The 17,079-nt window shown below is 41.1% G+C and overlaps 1 protein-coding gene across 1 annotated transcript in view; it reads left to right on the forward strand.

Annotated features, from left to right (window-relative positions):
- USP13 (ubiquitin specific peptidase 13) overlaps window positions 1-17,079 on the forward strand; it is a 50,608-nt gene that overhangs the window by 22,883 nt on the left and 10,646 nt on the right. The window contains exons 4-14 of the mRNA XM_041467603.1: window positions 443-564; window positions 982-1,124; window positions 1,326-1,510; window positions 5,899-5,993; window positions 7,624-7,811; window positions 9,273-9,344; window positions 9,608-9,701; window positions 12,844-12,969; window positions 14,832-14,985; window positions 16,211-16,385; window positions 16,766-16,854. Of these exons, the coding sequence (XP_041323537.1) occupies window positions 443-564; window positions 982-1,124; window positions 1,326-1,510; window positions 5,899-5,993; window positions 7,624-7,811; window positions 9,273-9,344; window positions 9,608-9,701; window positions 12,844-12,969; window positions 14,832-14,985; window positions 16,211-16,385; window positions 16,766-16,854 (1,443 nt within the window). The remainder of the gene's footprint in view (window positions 1-442; window positions 565-981; window positions 1,125-1,325; window positions 1,511-5,898; window positions 5,994-7,623; window positions 7,812-9,272; window positions 9,345-9,607; window positions 9,702-12,843; window positions 12,970-14,831; window positions 14,986-16,210; window positions 16,386-16,765; window positions 16,855-17,079) is intronic.

A 17,079-nucleotide genomic window follows, 5' to 3' on the forward strand; every position in this document is an offset into this window, starting at 1 on the left:
TGATCTGGAAAATATTGGGTGCTCTTTTTATTTGTCCTCTGCAATTTGGGCCTGTGCAGTGTGACCTGGTCTCCATGCTTTATAGCATTTCACGATTCTGGGTAAAAGACACAGCAGTATGGCATCCTGATTTTGTCCAAAAGGAGCAGAATTTTGTTTGCTGCTTTGCAGAGTGCAATGTCTGCAACAGTGCACTGCTTGCAGAGAGGCCATACTAAATGTATCTGTGACTGGGGATGGCATTAAGTGGAGATTTTGGTCCTCAGAACATTCTCTTGAAGGATGGTTAGATTTCAGTTTAGATCAGGGTTTCACAAATATTTCTAGCCAGAGAAATCACTGGCTGATGCCAGGCAAGCAGTGTTTATAGTGGTACCCCTGTCACAGTTTTGGAACCTTGATCCTGGGACAGTTTCCTAACACTGCCCATCTTGTTTTCCAGATCTGGAGATAAGCAGTGATCTCAACAGTGATGACTTTGAATATGAGGATGAAGCAAAACTTGTCATCTTTCCTGATCACTATGAAATCTCATTACCCAACATAGAAGAGCTACCAGCACTGGTCAGTGAGTGTATGGAAGTGGTCGTAGGAATGGTCCTGTTTCTGTTTTTGTCAAGGTGGTGCCTTGTTTTCTTATGTGCAGTGCTTGTTTGAACATAAAGATTATTCTTTACCAGCTATAATAGAGTCTCAGTCATTAAAAAAAGTGATCTTTGCCGTTTTCTTGGACTTCCTTCTATCTCCTGTATTTCTTCCCTTATTATGGTGCCAGCTTGTCCTAGGAAAACTGACATAGCGCACATGCTTACTCTCCTGCTAAAATAATGACGACAGTCTAAAAGATTAGATGCATATTTGAGTATATAAATAGTCTTACTGATAAGCAGTTCTGTATGTGGTTAGCAATAGGCTGAATGCCAGGTTCTGTCCAGTCACTGAGTCGTGTCAGGCTTTGACTGACATCCATTTGTCTTCCAGGTGACGATAGCTTGTGATGCACTGCTCAGTGCAAAATCACCCTACAGGAAGCAGGAACCTGACTCCTGGGAAGAAGAGCTGCAGGCATCTAAACATGCTAAAACACTTGTACAGTTAGACAATGGTGTTAGAATTCCCCCCAGGTGAGGGCAACAAGGTTTGTTCATTGTAGGCTCTCTAATTCAGTCCCAGGGTATCTGAACTAAAGGCAGGAACTCAGCCCTTGGCTCCCTTGTGTGACTCTGGGCTGGGCAGGTGGGTTGGTTTCACTTGCCATCATGGGAGATACAGAGCTGGCTCCTGCCTCACGTATTGCTGCTGTTTCTCCCTGTTGTGTCTGGCAGTGGTTGGAAATGCTCCAGGTGTGACCTGCGGGAGAACCTGTGGCTGAACCTGACGGACGGCTCCGTGCTCTGTGGGAAGTGGTTCTTCGACGGCAGCGGGGGCAACGGGCACGCCATGGAGCACTACAGGGAGACAGGCTACCCCCTGGCAGTGAAGCTGGGAACCATCACTCCTGATGGAGCAGGTCAGCCACGGGGCGTGTTCTGACCTGAGGTACCTCCTGTGCATGGGGCTGACTGCGTGTCTGTTACCAGCTGGGTTTGTGCAAGTGTTTGACAGTGTGGAACTCTGTGAGTGTGTGAATGTTGGTCAGGGTTGAGAGGAGTGACACACACTCCATTCTGAGAAAGCCCATACCTGTTTTATCTGCTCATTTCATATTTTCTGTAAATATTTTTGTAGTATTTGCATAATGCTAGTCTTATAACATAAGAATGGCATTAGTCTGAAACAACAGACTCTGGAGAAACAATATTCTTTAGTTCTGCTACATGTCCTAGGACAAATGGTTTATATTTTTGGAACAAAGAAACAACAGCAGGGTAATGAGCTTTTAAAATTTAAAAGTCTGTTTGTAACAGCATGTATGGATTTTTTAAATCATAGTGGAAGCTCCTCTTTTTCCTTGTTAAACAAAATGTTGCTGAAACAATTGAATGAACACTGATCTTCATGGGGCTGATGTGATGCTCGTTTGTAAAATCTGTGATGATCTTGAGAGGGGAAAAAAGCTGTAGCTGTATCCTTGTTTGCATATTCTCCAAGTGTGATGTTCTGCAGTGTTGCTGCGGAGGGGATTATGATGTGTGAGGATTAGATGGAATAAAAACATGAGGAGCTGAAAAAGTCATAAGGAAAGAGATCTTTTGTTGCAGCTGCATGGAGAAGTAAAAATGGAAGAACACATAGCATGATTATATTTTGGCTTTAGTGTTTATGACTACAGAGATGAAAAATTGCTGTTTAGAGCAGCCCTTTTTTTAAGCAAGCATCAGTTGAGAGCTTTTCTAAGTTCTATTCGGTGTTGAGGAAAGGCAACTGTAGTCAGATTCAACCAGCTGTGCCACAGAAACACTGAGTAAAAACCATTTTTTTTTTCTCCCAGATGGAATGTTATCTCCTTGCATGAGCCTGGCCTTGGATGATTTCTATCCAAATCACTCAGTTATTGAAGGTGTTTAGGATTTGCCCAGCTGTAGCTTTCAACTGTATCTACAAAACAAACAGGATATTCTGTAGTTTTTTTTTTACAGAATTTTTTATTTTCTTTCCCATCTTTAGCAGCAATACTTGTTTCCTTATGGCTTCTGTCCTTGTGCCTCCCACTGATCAGCTGCTTCCTCTCGTATGTGGCCTTTGGGATAACAAAGGACAGGCTGTCATCCTTCCCTCTGAATGAGAGGCACCAGCTGTTCTCCACAGACCTTTGCTCTTCTGGATGATGTTTACTTGGTTTCCCTATAGAAAAGTCTTCCCTCCCCCAACCTTCCTTGTTCCTTCTCAGTAATTATTCTGTCTATGATCTATATTTCTGTAGTACTCATAACCCCTCGATGGGGCTGGGTGATAGATGAGCTTCAGGAAAGAGGCTCTCTGGCTGATGGTGACACAAAATCTGTCTGTTTTCTGCTTCCCTGGGTTAAAGGTGAAGAGGTGATGGTACAGGAGTAATAAGCACTGGTCCCTGTCCTGACATAATTTATTTCTTTTTCACAGCAGTAGGAAGGAGAAGGAGGTGGTGCCAGTGTTCCACTGACATTCACCCTGTATGTACACAGATGAGAGCTTTTTGTCTTGCCCTGAGAAATCTGTGCTGTGTACACTGTGAAAGGTTCCTGAGGTGTTAGCCCCATCTGTAGCACTCTGTCAGCAGACACATCTGGGATCAGGGCAGAGACTGAACCAAGCTTCTCCTCCACTCTTGCACCTTGGACAGGACACACCAGGGAGTCAGAAGAGTTGTTTGCCTCAGTAGGCTGAGCACTGGGCAGGCTGTGCTACCTGCTGCCTCTCTTGGTAGTGCCACTGGATTTTATTTCCACTCACTGTGAGGTTGTTTGTTTGGAATAGATTGGGGCATGGAATTGGGCAGTGTCAGTGAGAAACCCCTTGTGATCGGCGCTTGAAGGAGCTGCTTTGTGGATGCTGATCAGATACTTTTCTGGGGATCCTGAGCCACTTCTTTCTTTAGGGACAGTGTTACCATCTAAGTAGGAAGGAGAGATATCTGCACAGTCAGAACAGGTGTAAATCTTGAGCTGTGGAAGAAAATGAAGTCAAGTAGCACTGACATTCTTATTTTCTTAAAATAATATGAATCATAAAGACTATTATCAGGAAAAAGTTTTCCACCCAGGGGATGGTTGGATACTGGAAAAATCTCTGCAGGGAACTGGTTACAGCACCAAGCCTGAGTTCAAGATGTATTTGGGCAACACTCTCAGGCCCATGGGTGGATTATTTGTGCGTCCTGCACAGGGCCAGGAGTTGGACTGGATGATACTGATGGGTCCCTTCCAACTCAGCATATTGTGTGATTTTTTCTCTGTTTAATAATATTCTGTGTTGCCTGTCTCAGATTTATTTTGGTGGGTCCCCCCCCCAAACTCCTCCTTTTCCCCCTTTCTTACTCTAATGACACCAGGTTCTTGCATGTCACATTTGCTGACTTCTCTACACTCCTCATCTACCAGAGTCTGTATGACAGCATTGCCCACCTGTGTTTGGCAGCTTTTATCCTCTGTCTTTGATTTTTTGAAACAAGTGGACCCATAATTTAAGCTACACAGCAGAAAGTACTGAAGTAAGGCACGAGCTGGGCTTGAGCACAGTATTAGTCTTGTGCTCCACTCCTGCTGCTCTGGGCCAGTAGTCCCAGGTGATTTGCTCTCTGCAGTTGCCAGAGCAGAGGGAAAACCATATCAAAGCTTCCACACTGAAAGCAGTCACCCAAGCTCTGTTGCTGTGTAATCTCACTCCATGAGGGATTTGAAGTTTTTGGGATCATCTGGCTGTGCTGTGACCTCACCAGAATGCTATGGGAACGTTGTGATGCCATGTGTGTGGATGAACAGTCATGTCTTCTGGGTGCATTTACTACCACACAGTGGAATTCCAGCAGATGGGCAGCTACAGCCATGCACATGCCACAAAGGTCATGGGCACCAGTGTTGGTGGGGCATCTGCTGGCTGATCAGCAGCTGGCAGCACAGCTCAAAGCACAGCTCCCTGCTCAGAGAGGTTTTCCATAGGGCTGGTCAATGTTAAAAGTTAGTGTTTGAGTTCTTGGCTAACCTTCAGTCTATCATTTCAGTGTGGGTTTGGTACTAGCAGACCTCAAGGAGAATGCCTTGAGGGCTAAGGACCTTCCAGAAGTGATATTTGTGCTGTGAACAGCCTTCATCTGTGCTCCTGCTGTCTCCTCCTGAGTTTGCTTCTCTTCCTTTCTCCTGGTTAAGCTTTTTCTCTGTCAGGGTAGGTCTGGTTTTATGGAGCAAAGTCACTGTGAGAAACTGCTGGGCATGGAGGAAATGTGCCTGAGGGAAATGCAGGGAGGCTGGCACAGGGCTTCTGGATTTTGGTATGAGGAGACACCTCCTTGACTACAGAGGTAGAGACCTGATCAGAGAAAAGATGCAAAGCCTGTTCAAGTCTTACAAGTGCATCTCTTAAGACTTCTAGCCTTGTATGATGCCTACACCTTTATTGTTATTTGTTCATGTAGATGAAACCTGCTCTGAACTCAGTGTCATTATAGGACTTAATAGGTAAACTCTGAAAAAGAATGTTTTTACTCTCAATATTTTTGTCCTTCTTTTGGATTTATTAAACTTGGTTTCATATTGAAAATATCATCATTAGACATTCTGCTTCCCTTCACAATCAGAACTTTGCCCTGCCAGAATGTTTATGAGCTTTTAATTAAGGCTGTAAGGGCCTATCATAGAGAACTGAAATCTAAATCTCCCATACAACAAAGCAAGACACCTTACTCAGAAAATCAGCCTTTCTCCCTAACCACAAGGTTAGATTAATCTTGGAAGTCCAATCCAGTGGTGTGTAGTCCAAAAAAACCCCTCTTTATTCTAATAAGGAATTTCTCTGTTCTTCCTGCATCTCCATGTGAAAAGGGCAAAAGTGGATTTCTTAAACTGTACTAAAAATTAAAATACTATTGCCAGTAGTGAGTTGGTGTGATATACTCACAGCTTTAATGGATCTGTCTGTATCTAGTAGCTCTACAAAAATTCATAATCTCAGAATGTGGGCTGGCTTTGCATGCCCTGTTCCTTGCTTTCCCTACAAATTGCTTCATTTGGGGAGAGGAAATACTATGATCCCTATAAATGTTTTTAGTTTAATACTGTGGAGGCATATGATTTCTTTTGAGGAAAGTGCTTGAGGTGATTGTGTTAAGATATTTACTGAGCTATGTGTTTGTCTGTGCACTTCTCTGCTGGCCAGAACCAAACTTGGAGAATATGAACAAGGCATTTTGCATCAGTGTTGGTAAACAAAGAGAAGGGATAACATTTGATACTGGGGCTCACTGGTTTCTCTCTGCTTTTGCAGATGTCTATTCCTTTGACGAAGAGGAGCCGGTTTTAGATCCACATATAGCAAAACACTTGGCACACTTTGGAATTGATATGCTGCAGATGCAAGTGGTAGGAAATCCATCTTTTATTTAGCTTGTTGTTCACTTCTTTGTTCACTTGGGGGTGGGAGAGAAACTGGAGAAGAATAACACCTGTATCTTATTATCTTATTATTATTTGTGATTCCTTCAGACTGTTATGACAGTATTCAGTTTTGTAAAGTTCAGCCAGCTAATTTCTGGGGCTACTGTCAGAGTTCTGAGTAAATCATTGCTCTCAAATCCAGAAATTCCCTTCTGAAAGAGTTACCTTGTGGTCTTTAGTTTGCATTTTTCACTTTTTCTGTGTGATGTATCCTTTGTCTTCAAGATGAAAAACCTCATTGAATTAGAGAAGAATGTCTGGAACATTTAATTACAGTGAGTGAAGGAAAGCCTATTGAGTGTGTAAACAGATACAATTCATAAGCAAAAAGAAGCTAAGCAATGGATAAGTTAAAAAGTGGCTGAAAGTTATTTATGTAAATTTCAGTTTAGGTTTTGTCAATAAATACATTAGAAAATGAAAAAAAATACATTCTCTCAAGTCTAGAAAACAGCATGGTCAAAGGTGTGACATGCTAGGAGGGCACTGGGGAAAAAAAGATTCTCTGTGTGTGTCTGTATTGGTAAAGAAGTACTTTTAATAACTCGTATCTTAGTGGATGTTGATTCCAGTTCTCTTTAAATGGTGTAGGAAATCAGAATAGGATATGCTTATAAAGTCAGGTGTGGTTTTTGTGGTTGTATTTGTTTTTTGTTTGATTTGGTTTGTTGTTTTTTGGTTTTATTTTTTTAACCCAAGCATATAACCTAGTATCATTACCTGGAGAACATGAAAATGTTAAAAAGGAAAAAACCTGCTACTGGTTAAGTGTATTTCGTTGTCCAAGTGGTGAGAAAATGATATTAATTGAAATGATAGAGAAGAGTTAAACTGTGTTTTCAAAAGTTTTCATTATACTAATAATGTTTTTGATATACTAATGTCCTTGCCAGGATCACGAATAAAAGGTTTCTTTTATCCAAATCATTCTGAAAAGCCTGCTTTACTCAGGAGCCTTGAAAACCTAGTCTTAGCTGTTGCAAAGGTTTCACCTCTGGTCTTGGGTCTGTGCAATTCTTTGAGAAGTGACAGAGCAGTGCCAGCAGTAAATGACACTATGGTGACCTGCACCTACAGGCTGAAGGCTGAGTGTAAAGGGGAGAAACTTCAGTGTCACAAATTATTGGCTTTTACCATTTGAAAGAAGGGAAGAGTTCTTGGATCTGCAGCTTTTCATGTGGTTGGTTTGTTACGAGCAGCTTCTACAGCAGCAGCTATTCCTGACCATTACAAATGGAAGAGGAAACCTGAAAATGTGCAGTGTTTGATGCTGAGGCTTGAGGTCACAGGCCTGAGAGAAGTGAAGCTCCCAGCTGGGACTGAGGTCATGCCTGGGAGCACTCAGTGCCAGTGGCTGTGCTAAAGAGCTGAGGGTGTATTGGAGGAACAAACTGCTGGCTTTCTGACCCTCATCTTCCCCTTCATGCAGGATTTACCTCCCCTTGCCCATTGATTTGGCTCTTCATTTCTTGGAGTATAGCTCACAAAGTTGGTGGCAGCAGCATAATTATGGCAGAAGTTAAAGAGACTAAAATGAAAATCTTGTTGCTTTCAGACAGAGAATGGGCTAAGAGATAATGACATAAAGCCAAGAGTCTCAGAATGGGAAGTGATTCAGGAAGCTGGTGTGAAACTCAAGCCCATGTATGGCCCAGGATACACTGGCATGAAGAACCTGGGGAATAGCTGCTACCTCAATGCTGTCATGCAAGCCATTTTCAGCATCCCAGAGTTCCAGCGAGCGTAAGTAGCTCCAAACTACTTCTTGTCACTAGCTGCTGCATTCATCAATTCATTGTTTTTCTAAGAAAAATGGTGGTTTAATTTTTGTCTTGTCTGCAAGCAGGTCTCTTTCAGTCAGTTCAGTGGCTGCTTGAAGGATTTAGTGATTGTTTTGGTCTGTTCTGGAAAAGGCTGGAACACAAAATCCAATCTGCCTTTAAAAGAAAAACAAACTGTCTCAACTTCAGTGGTGGGAAATCATTTGCCACCTTGGAAATTTGATGTCTCAGTCTCTGTTTTTTATATACAGATGCACATATCTCTGCTTACCTGGGTATCATCAGTATCACATTAGGGGGTTTGTACTGGCCTGTGCCAGGAGTCATTCTGTGTGATTTGTGCCAAAAAATGGCACAAACACGTTGATATTGATCCATGCTAGTGAAAAACATTGCATCTGTAGCATGCGGGTCTGGCTAAGGGAGAAGCTATCAGAGGCACATTTTAATTAAAATTAAAAAAATAATAATGACAAGAATAGTGTATTCTTCCACTGAACAATTAAAAGAGTAAAAGGAGAAAAGCACAACAGAAAAATATTAAGTATTCCTGACTGATCAAAGCTGAACACTTCACTCTAAGGAGAGAAGCCTTTTTATAAAGGACAGTCCTTAGTTTGAACTAAAATTCAGAGTGCCCTTTCCTTCCAAATCAGCACTAGTGTGTGTGCTGGAAGTGAAGCTTTTAGATTCTAGAAAACCTCCTGGGTTTTCATGTTAGAAATTACCTTCTGAGAGAAAACTTGTGTTTATTTTCTTACCCATATGGAGTACAGTCTGTAGATTCATTAAGTGCCAGCTCTTCTATCTCTGCTGTTGAAAAATATCAAAATGGAGTTTATTAAAGAAGATAATTTTCCACAGCATAATCATGGGAGTTACCTGGAAGACTTAGTATCATCAAAATAGTGGAGATTATTGATGAGAGAGGGACCAGCACCGTGCCCATACCTACCCAGCCTGGTTTTTCTTGTGCTCATGGGCAGCCAGTGTTCAGAGAGTGCTGCTGAATGCTTCACTTTCCAACAGGCTGGCTAGAGCAATGTTTCCCTCAGTGTTATCAGAATTGCTTCTCTTGTGAAACTCAATAGAGATGTTCTTTTTACATATTTTTGTCCTGATACAAATCTTGAATTTACTTGGTTACGTTGGTTGGGAGCAAAAAGTACACTGGCTCTTAACTCAGCTCTGTGGTTTTGACCAACACCATCTTGCAGCTTTTGCAAGATTAAGGAATAGAATGTAAATTCCAGATGAACAGCACAGCCATATTCTTTATAGCTAGAAGCTTCCAAGTAAAATATCAATGTCCATTTCTTAATTTTTTTACTATTATTGTTGCATGACAGAAGCACTCACTGGGGATTGATTGAATCATTAAGCTGCAATATTTGAATGTTTCTGCTTTGTTCTTGCTGCCCAGGTATGTGGGAAACCTTCCACGAATATTTGACTACTCCCCTCTTGATCCAACACAAGATTTCAATACTCAGATGTAAGTGACATTTCTCAGTTATTTACTTGGTCGGGTTAAATAGAATCTAGATGATTTAATGGCAGAGCAAAAGAACACCTTTTTATGGGCTCAGAAGTGAAATGTGGCACAGGGAGATTGAGATTTGACCACTTAGTTCCGGTGATGGTCATGATGGTTCATCAAGGAGTCAAAAAAGTAAACTTAATTTTTTTTTGCTTGAAGTAAATGTTTTATGGTTTTCTCACATGTTTGTTTCCACCCCTCCACTTTCTTCCTTACAGGGCTAAACTGGGACATGGCCTTCTTTCAGGCCAATACTCTAAGCCACCCATGAAATCTGAGCTCATTGAGCAGGTGATGAAAGAAGAACACAAGGTATTTGCCTGAGTTTGTACAGCCACTGGTAACTAGGTAAAAGTGATATCCTGAGAAAAGGGAACAGGTGCTGGGCATTGAGGAACTCCTGTGGGTTCAGCGTGGATGGGATGCTTAGCAAGGTGGAATGTGAAGATTACTAAGTCAGGGATAAATTAGTCAGGCACTATTTGTGCAGTGCATCAAAGCAAGCACTGGTGCTGCTGATAAAGTGCACTGCTGCTCCAGTGGTGAGTGCAAATGTTCCCACAACTCGCAACCAATGTTTATCTTCTCTGAGGAACAACAACAACAACAATGTTATGCAGAGAGTCCTGGAAGCAAACTTCTGAACCCTCTTTAAATTACTGAAAGTATAAAGAGCTGAATAATTATTTCCAGGAAGTGTCTGACAATAGTCCACTTGATTTCAGGAGAAGGTAGTGCAAGATTAGGTGGTGCTGGGGGCTTTGGAGATGGAGGGGCCATGCAGAGCCGCAGGAGTAATGCATGCTTCTGCCACAGATGGATGGTGGTGATTGCCGCAAACAAATATTTTCCTCTACCTTCATCTGTCAATTATTGGCGTAGGAATTTCTCCTGAAATCAGAATGCCATTAAGATTTTGGACAGACAGAGCATCTGGTACAGAGTAGTTTGCACAACCTGGAAGTTGTGTGTCTCCCAAGTAATTGCTTTGTACAGTGGCAGTTCATTGTTTTGGAACAGCAAATGAATCCTACTTGTTCCCATTAAATAAAGTTCAAGGCTCATCAGCACTGGGGCAAAGCAATAGTGGGACAGATTTCAGCAAACACCATACATTGAGCTATGGGTACTGACTGACCTGCTTTCCTAAACAGGAATGTGACTGGAAAATACTGTGCGGGAAGTTCAGGGATCTGAATCCTTGGAATAAAGCTGCATCTCCATGTTTAGCTCAGCAGCCACTGTTAGATGAGATATTGAGACCTCTTTAATGACAGATGGGATAAAACTCTGTCAGGTTGTACTAGGCATCTACTGACATTTGAAAGCATTTGTGTTCATTAGTTCAGTTTAATGAAGCTGAAGTTACATGCATGAAGCATCCTTATCAAGCAATTCAGAGCATATATTAGGATATGAAACAGCTTTTGCAGCTTTTTTTGCTTGTTGTATTGATGATTTATTTACAGAAAATGTCAGATATAGATATTTTCTCTATTCCTTCACTCTTGGAATACAAATCTGTGGGTTTTTTTTCAGGTTGAGGATGCTTCTTTTTCTTTTGTTTGCTTAGCATTTTAGGCCTTAAATGTTTTTAAGTGCTTCTGCTTTGTGTCTATAATATCAATTATTCATTTAACTTTTATTCCTTTACTTTTTTTTCCTCTTCTACATGCAAAGAAGTTCTCAATCTTTCTGAGCCTTTGGAATGCATCCAGAGTTTTGGGGAGTTGTTGCTTGTAAAAACATTCATATGAGATCTGCAGTGGTCCAGCACAATCTATATTTAGCTAAACTGTTTTGCAATTGTTGATGGGGAAAGTATGCCAGGTATTCAGTAAATATTCGTGGTGCTGTGGAGTTGAAATTTTTCACCACAGAAGTTTGGCCTGGAAATGGCAGCATTTTCCTTGGACCCACTTTAGGATTAAAAAGAGGCTGAATGCCTAAAGGGTCATCAGCCAGGGCTTGATTTTCTGCTTTGAGCTTTAACATTTCTTCTGGGTTTTTTTTTTTTTTTTTTTTTTTTCCCCTTTTATTGTCCTTGAGGTGAGATTGCAAGATTCAATCCTTTTTTTTGCAGTCTGTCACACATGGCATGCTCCTCTTCCTGCTCAAGTGGCTGGGTACAAAGTGTATAGGTGGAAACACGGCTTGATTCCAAACTCACTGCATTATACAGCGTTATACAGCAGTGTGCCACATTCCTGCTTCTGGCATAGGAAGAAGCCTGGGATGTTGCAATGGGAGCTGCTTTGTGCACTTCTCTTCCCAGTCCTAGTTTTGATGAAAGGCAGTTGAGGACACTGAAGCAATGCATTACCCAGGATGCAGAAATCCCCAGAACATCTCTCTGTCCAAGCAATACAGAGACTCTGTCTCTTGATGGGAGCCTTTAAGGATCATCTTGGCCTGATGTGGTTGGTGGTGCACTGCCAAGAATTGAAAAAAAACATTTAAAAATGAGAATCTGCTTCTGATTTCAGTGGGTCTAGGAATACTGCACCCTGGTAAAGCAAAGAAAAAAATTTCTCTTCCAATATTTTATACAGCCTTCATTGCATGCTGCTTTTTCTATTTTTATATTCCTATGACAGTGCAAATGTAGTAAGGAATGAAATTGGCTGAGTTTTTAACAGCCTCTGAGAGCTCCTAAAGGTTATACTTTTGCTTGGATTGTCCAGAAAATTATTTGGTTTCATGGATGGTGAGAGCAAATCTGAGTAATAGATTCTGACCCCTTCAAAAATGTTTCTTGAAAGGCATAACAGCCAGTGTTGTCTTGAGGATCTGGCGTGGTTGGAGAGGTTCTTAAAGTGGTACAAAGGATTAGAAAGTCAAAACCAGGACTGTCTTGGAAGCCAGAGATTTTCTAATCTAGGGCAGTTTGCTCCTGATGTAACTGAATGGCCAAAGGCAGTAAGTTATGGTTTTTCAACATGACCAGCACCTGCAAATTCATGTCTGCTCTTAACAACTCACCTGGGAATGCATGCTGCACACATTAGATGTTCTCTGCTTGGTTCTGCACAGCTCTCTGGAAAGGTTTTGTCCTGAGGAAAGCTGCCAGCTGATACACCAAAGTGCTTCAATGCTCTGGCACAGGGTTCTGAAAGCAATATCAAATGTTACATAACAGTGTAGGCTTTCAGCCTTTCTGAAAACTACTAACCTTTGAAAACCTCCAGTTATCTCTTTAAAACGCCAAATGCCAAAGGACAGGTAAAGTGAGTTTTGCAGGAACTAAGCCATAAAACATATTCTAAATCCCCCCAAATCTTGTTTCAGGACCCTTCCCATTTTTATTAAAATGGAAAAATAGGTGAAATGGAAGCTATCATTCCTCCAGTGCCAGAAATAGACCATGGATACATTTAGTGGAGTAACTTTGAAATATTTGGTTCATGATTGAATAAAAATCCCTTTTTAAATGTTTTTTCTCTCTTTCATTTAGCCTCAACACAATGGAATATCTCCTCGAATGTTCAAGGCTTTTATAAGTAAAGGCCACCCAGAGTTTTCCTCTAATAGACAACAAGATGCACAGGAATTTTTCCTACATCTTATAAATCTAGTAGAGGTGAGAAAACTTGAATTGCTTCTTCTTTTTCTGGTTATATTAGACAATAAAGGCAAAACTGTTACATGAGTGGCTCGTATTTTAGTTATATTATTTTTAGCCTTAGATATGTAGGAGGTGGGACTAATTACAATGTATTTTGTTTTAGAAACATTTGCTTCCTTAATGCTTCCTCTTCTTTACTTCAGATTCTTGCATGACCATGAACAGGGCCAGTAGTGCTGCTAACAAATATAAAGAGGTCAAGCTTGACTGTACAGGCTATAAGATTCATAAACATATGTGACCTTTTAAATTGCTGTTCCTGTTTACCATATTGAAGTGTGCCATGGAATATCAATGAATTGGGTATTATGATTATTATTGTTATTGTTCCAATTTCATATAATTGTTGGGAGCAAATTAATTACCCTGTCCAGCTGTTTTACAAATCCCAGCTGTATGTTATTGAATCATGGGAGAAAGGATTCCCCTGCTGAAAGCAGAGTGGCTGTTTGTCAGTGGAATATTTCTGTATAAAGCTTTACTTCCACCAAGCTCCAGCTCAGTGCTGTGTGTAAAGGAATCATACTGTGAATTTTAATGCTGTCTTTCTGAAAAGGAATTTACAAATACATGCAGTTTTGATGTAAAGCATTTCTTGTCTACCCTTCCTCCCTCGTTTTCCCATTTTCCCCAAGAATCAAGTCTATTTATTCATGTGTTCAGTCTCTGGATGAAGTTACTCACATTTGTATGCATGATGTTCCACATCCCTACTTGCCTGTACTGATTATAGGGTGGTTAGAAGAGACTTTTCTGTTTCTTGTCTGATAACAGGCATTAACATGAACAGCAAAGAGGAGGTATATTATTTGCATGACATTCCCATCTGGATAATGAACTACAAGTTGCTTGTTCTGTTTCAGTGCATATTCAGAGTGGTAGGAGCAATTCTATTTGCTGAGAGGATGCTCCATGTTATTTATCTGAGCTTTCTGTCTTTACTGTAACATGCCACCTTCCTACCTTCTATTCACCTTGACTCAGTCAGGATGTTGTATGTTCTCAGGAACATGCCCTGCAAGTTCTGTGTGTAGAAAGATGCTGCTGTGAGTGCAGAAATTGTGGATTTTGTTGGTTTTCTCTGTAGGGGCCAGAGCTCTGCACGCAATCCAGTTCGTGAGCTGAGCTGCCTGATCAGTGTCTTTGTGCTTGCCTTAAAATTAACAGCAGCCTTTGGGTTTTCTGGTCATTTTAGTGATCACCACATGTAGATTCTTTTGCTTCTTATCTCTGCTAAGATTGGGATTAAATCATGAGATGGTATATCTTGTCTGGACTTAGATGTTTATTAGTCCTTATCTATATTATAGTCTTACAAGTTATGAATTTTACAGTACTTCTCTCTAACAAGGCAAAAATGAAGTTATATCTTTTTCTCTACAAGGCTTTTAAGGGTAAGCTGTCTAATTAAGAAATGACACCTCAATTATTTTTACTTTTAAGTTAGTAACTACTTGTGCTCCTCCTTTTTTATCTAATTACACAATACTACTTTAATCTATGAAGAAGAAGGTGAAGAAGAAGGTAGAGAAGAAGGACTACCTTCTGCTATAAAACTATCATTTTGCTTTATATATATTACTACATTCTAGAACCTTATACTCTAGGGTTTCTGCTTAGTGATATTACACACTTCTGTCCAAACCACACACTCATAATCTCAGTTCTGTCATTCAATTTGGAAGCTTTCCCTACGGCTTCAGGTCAAATGCAGTGTTCTCTTGGGGATCAGTGTCTGTCAGCACAGAAAGTCTGAAATTCTCAGCACCCAGTGTTGCAACAGCCCCAGAAGTGTTTTGGTGTGCTGTTCCTTTCAGAGGAACCCCGTGGGTTCGGAGAACCCCAGCGATGTGTTCCGGTTCCTGGTGGAGGAGCGCACGCAGTGCTGCCAGTCCAGGAAGGTGCGCTACACGGAGAGGGTGGACTACATCATGCAGCTCCCTGTGGCCATGGAGGCAGCAACAAACAAAGGTAAAGGGGCAAACTGCTCTGCTCACCCAGGGATGTGCCACACTGTGCCCAGAGATCCCCACCAGCGCTGAATCTCCTTCATCCTGGACATGAAGCAGTTTGTAAAAGCATCTTCATTATAAAAATGAACTGAACTTACCAGCTAATTAATAGCTTTTAAAAACACACACTCACAAAGAAAAATCAAAAACCCAAATCTGCTTTCTGTTCTTTAGCAGCATTATCTAAGATCTAATATGGTAACAGAGAATAGGAGCATAAGGTAGTTTGTAATCTATAAATCTAAAATTTGGATGTTCTGGGCTTTAGGGGAGGAGAGAAGGAGGATGAAGTGTTGGATGTTGATATAATAAGCAGGAGTGGTTTTTTCTCATGCCTGTGAAAAGCAGCCTTGTTTTTAAAGGAGAAAATGGCCAAGGAGGCTTGGACACTTGAGAGCAGGAGGAAGGCACTGCAAGTTGTGGTTGCATCTGCAGTCAGTGGTGAAGAGAATAAGATAATAAATGTATGACAGGAACATGAAGAGAGATGTGCCTCTGATTTCCTACATAATCTGAACATGTAAAATATTTTAAAACCAGGATCTATTTTGATTGTTTGATGAGATCCTATGAAATACCACAAGGCAGAGAATTCTACCTACTTTTTACCTAGCCTAGAACTCCTTGCACTGGACACAAAGTTTAGGAGAACTTTTCATTCTTTGTTCATCAGTTTCAGTGATGACTCTGTTGCTTATAAAAGAACATGTTATTTCCAGGTAATGACTCAGGAGACAGATTAGTTTGTGGATTTACCATATGGCACTGCTCAGCTTACCGTGTCAAGACTTTTTCTAGATCATACATAATCCTGGCCTGTCTAAAAAGTCAGATGACACAGATAGACAACAATAACTTTCCAACTCAGATTGAGCTCTGATAAAGTGTGTGTGTGGCATTACTGTTCACACAGGATTTTGGCTGTCATGGCAAAGTTTTCATTGCCTGTGTCCTGGTATTTCCAGTTCTGTGTTTTCACCATGAACAGAACCTTAGAGACGTGGCTGTAAGTGTAGTCCCTGACCCCAATGCAGACAGAAAGATTTGATGTCTAGTTCAAAGTATGTAAAACTTTTATTGCTAAGTAGGTTTTTGCATTTCTAAAACTTGCAAAAATAAGCCTGATGAGGAACACATAACCATGTCAATGTTCATTAGCTTCTAGTGTTGTGTGTATTTCTCAGATGAATTAATTGCCTATGAACTGAAGAGGCGAGAAGCAGAAGCTGCAAGGAGACCTCTGCCAGAGCTGGTCCGTGCCAAGATCCCATTTAGTGCTTGTCTGCAGGCCTTTTCTGAACCAAGCAACGTAGAGGATTTCTGGAGCAGTGCCCTTCAAGCAAAATCTGCAGGAGTTAAGTAAGTGTGTGTCTGGCTGCCTGTTAAAAACTGTGCTCTGTGCTTATCTTGCTACCTGGACATGGTGTAAGGGGAAACACACAAATGCACAGTGAGCTCTGGCATCACATTAGTGTTGGGGCTCATCAGTGTGATGTGCAGATCAAGTCTTGCAAGACTTGTAATGATGAACTGAGCAGGAAATGAATTGTTCTCAATGGTCAGACTCCAAGAAGTGATGCAGTCTGGTTGTTGAGAGCTTGAACTTCGAATGCTTGTAGGCTTGGATCCTTGGTATCAAGCAGCAGTAGCTCATCTCAGTGTGCGTGAGGTACTGGGATCTGTGCTGCTGGGGATTCTGTTGCCTGATTTCAGTGAATTGTGTTTCTTGTCCTTCCCAGAACTTCCCGTTTTGCTTCCTTTCCTGAGTACTTAGTGGTGCAGATAAAGAAATTCACCTTTGGCCTTGACTGGATACCCAAAAAGCTTGGTACGTGCTTGTTTTATTTACTTTTCTCTCCCAGATATTGAATAACATGTGCACACTATAGTGAGGACCTGACTCAAGTCTTAAGTTTATACTGTGAAGATCCTAATTGAATCTTTTTCCCTTTTACAACAAATTTAACCAATCCATCAGGTCTGTGGAGTTAAAACACAGTTCTGTAATCTGAACTATTTAAATTGTGCTTTGGCATTCCAAATTTCTCAGAGC

This window comes from Pyrgilauda ruficollis, unplaced genomic scaffold (assembly GCF_017590135.1).
Source record: "Pyrgilauda ruficollis isolate IOZ18807 unplaced genomic scaffold, ASM1759013v1 scaffold21, whole genome shotgun sequence".
NCBI lineage: Eukaryota > Metazoa > Chordata > Aves > Passeriformes > Passeridae > Pyrgilauda > Pyrgilauda ruficollis.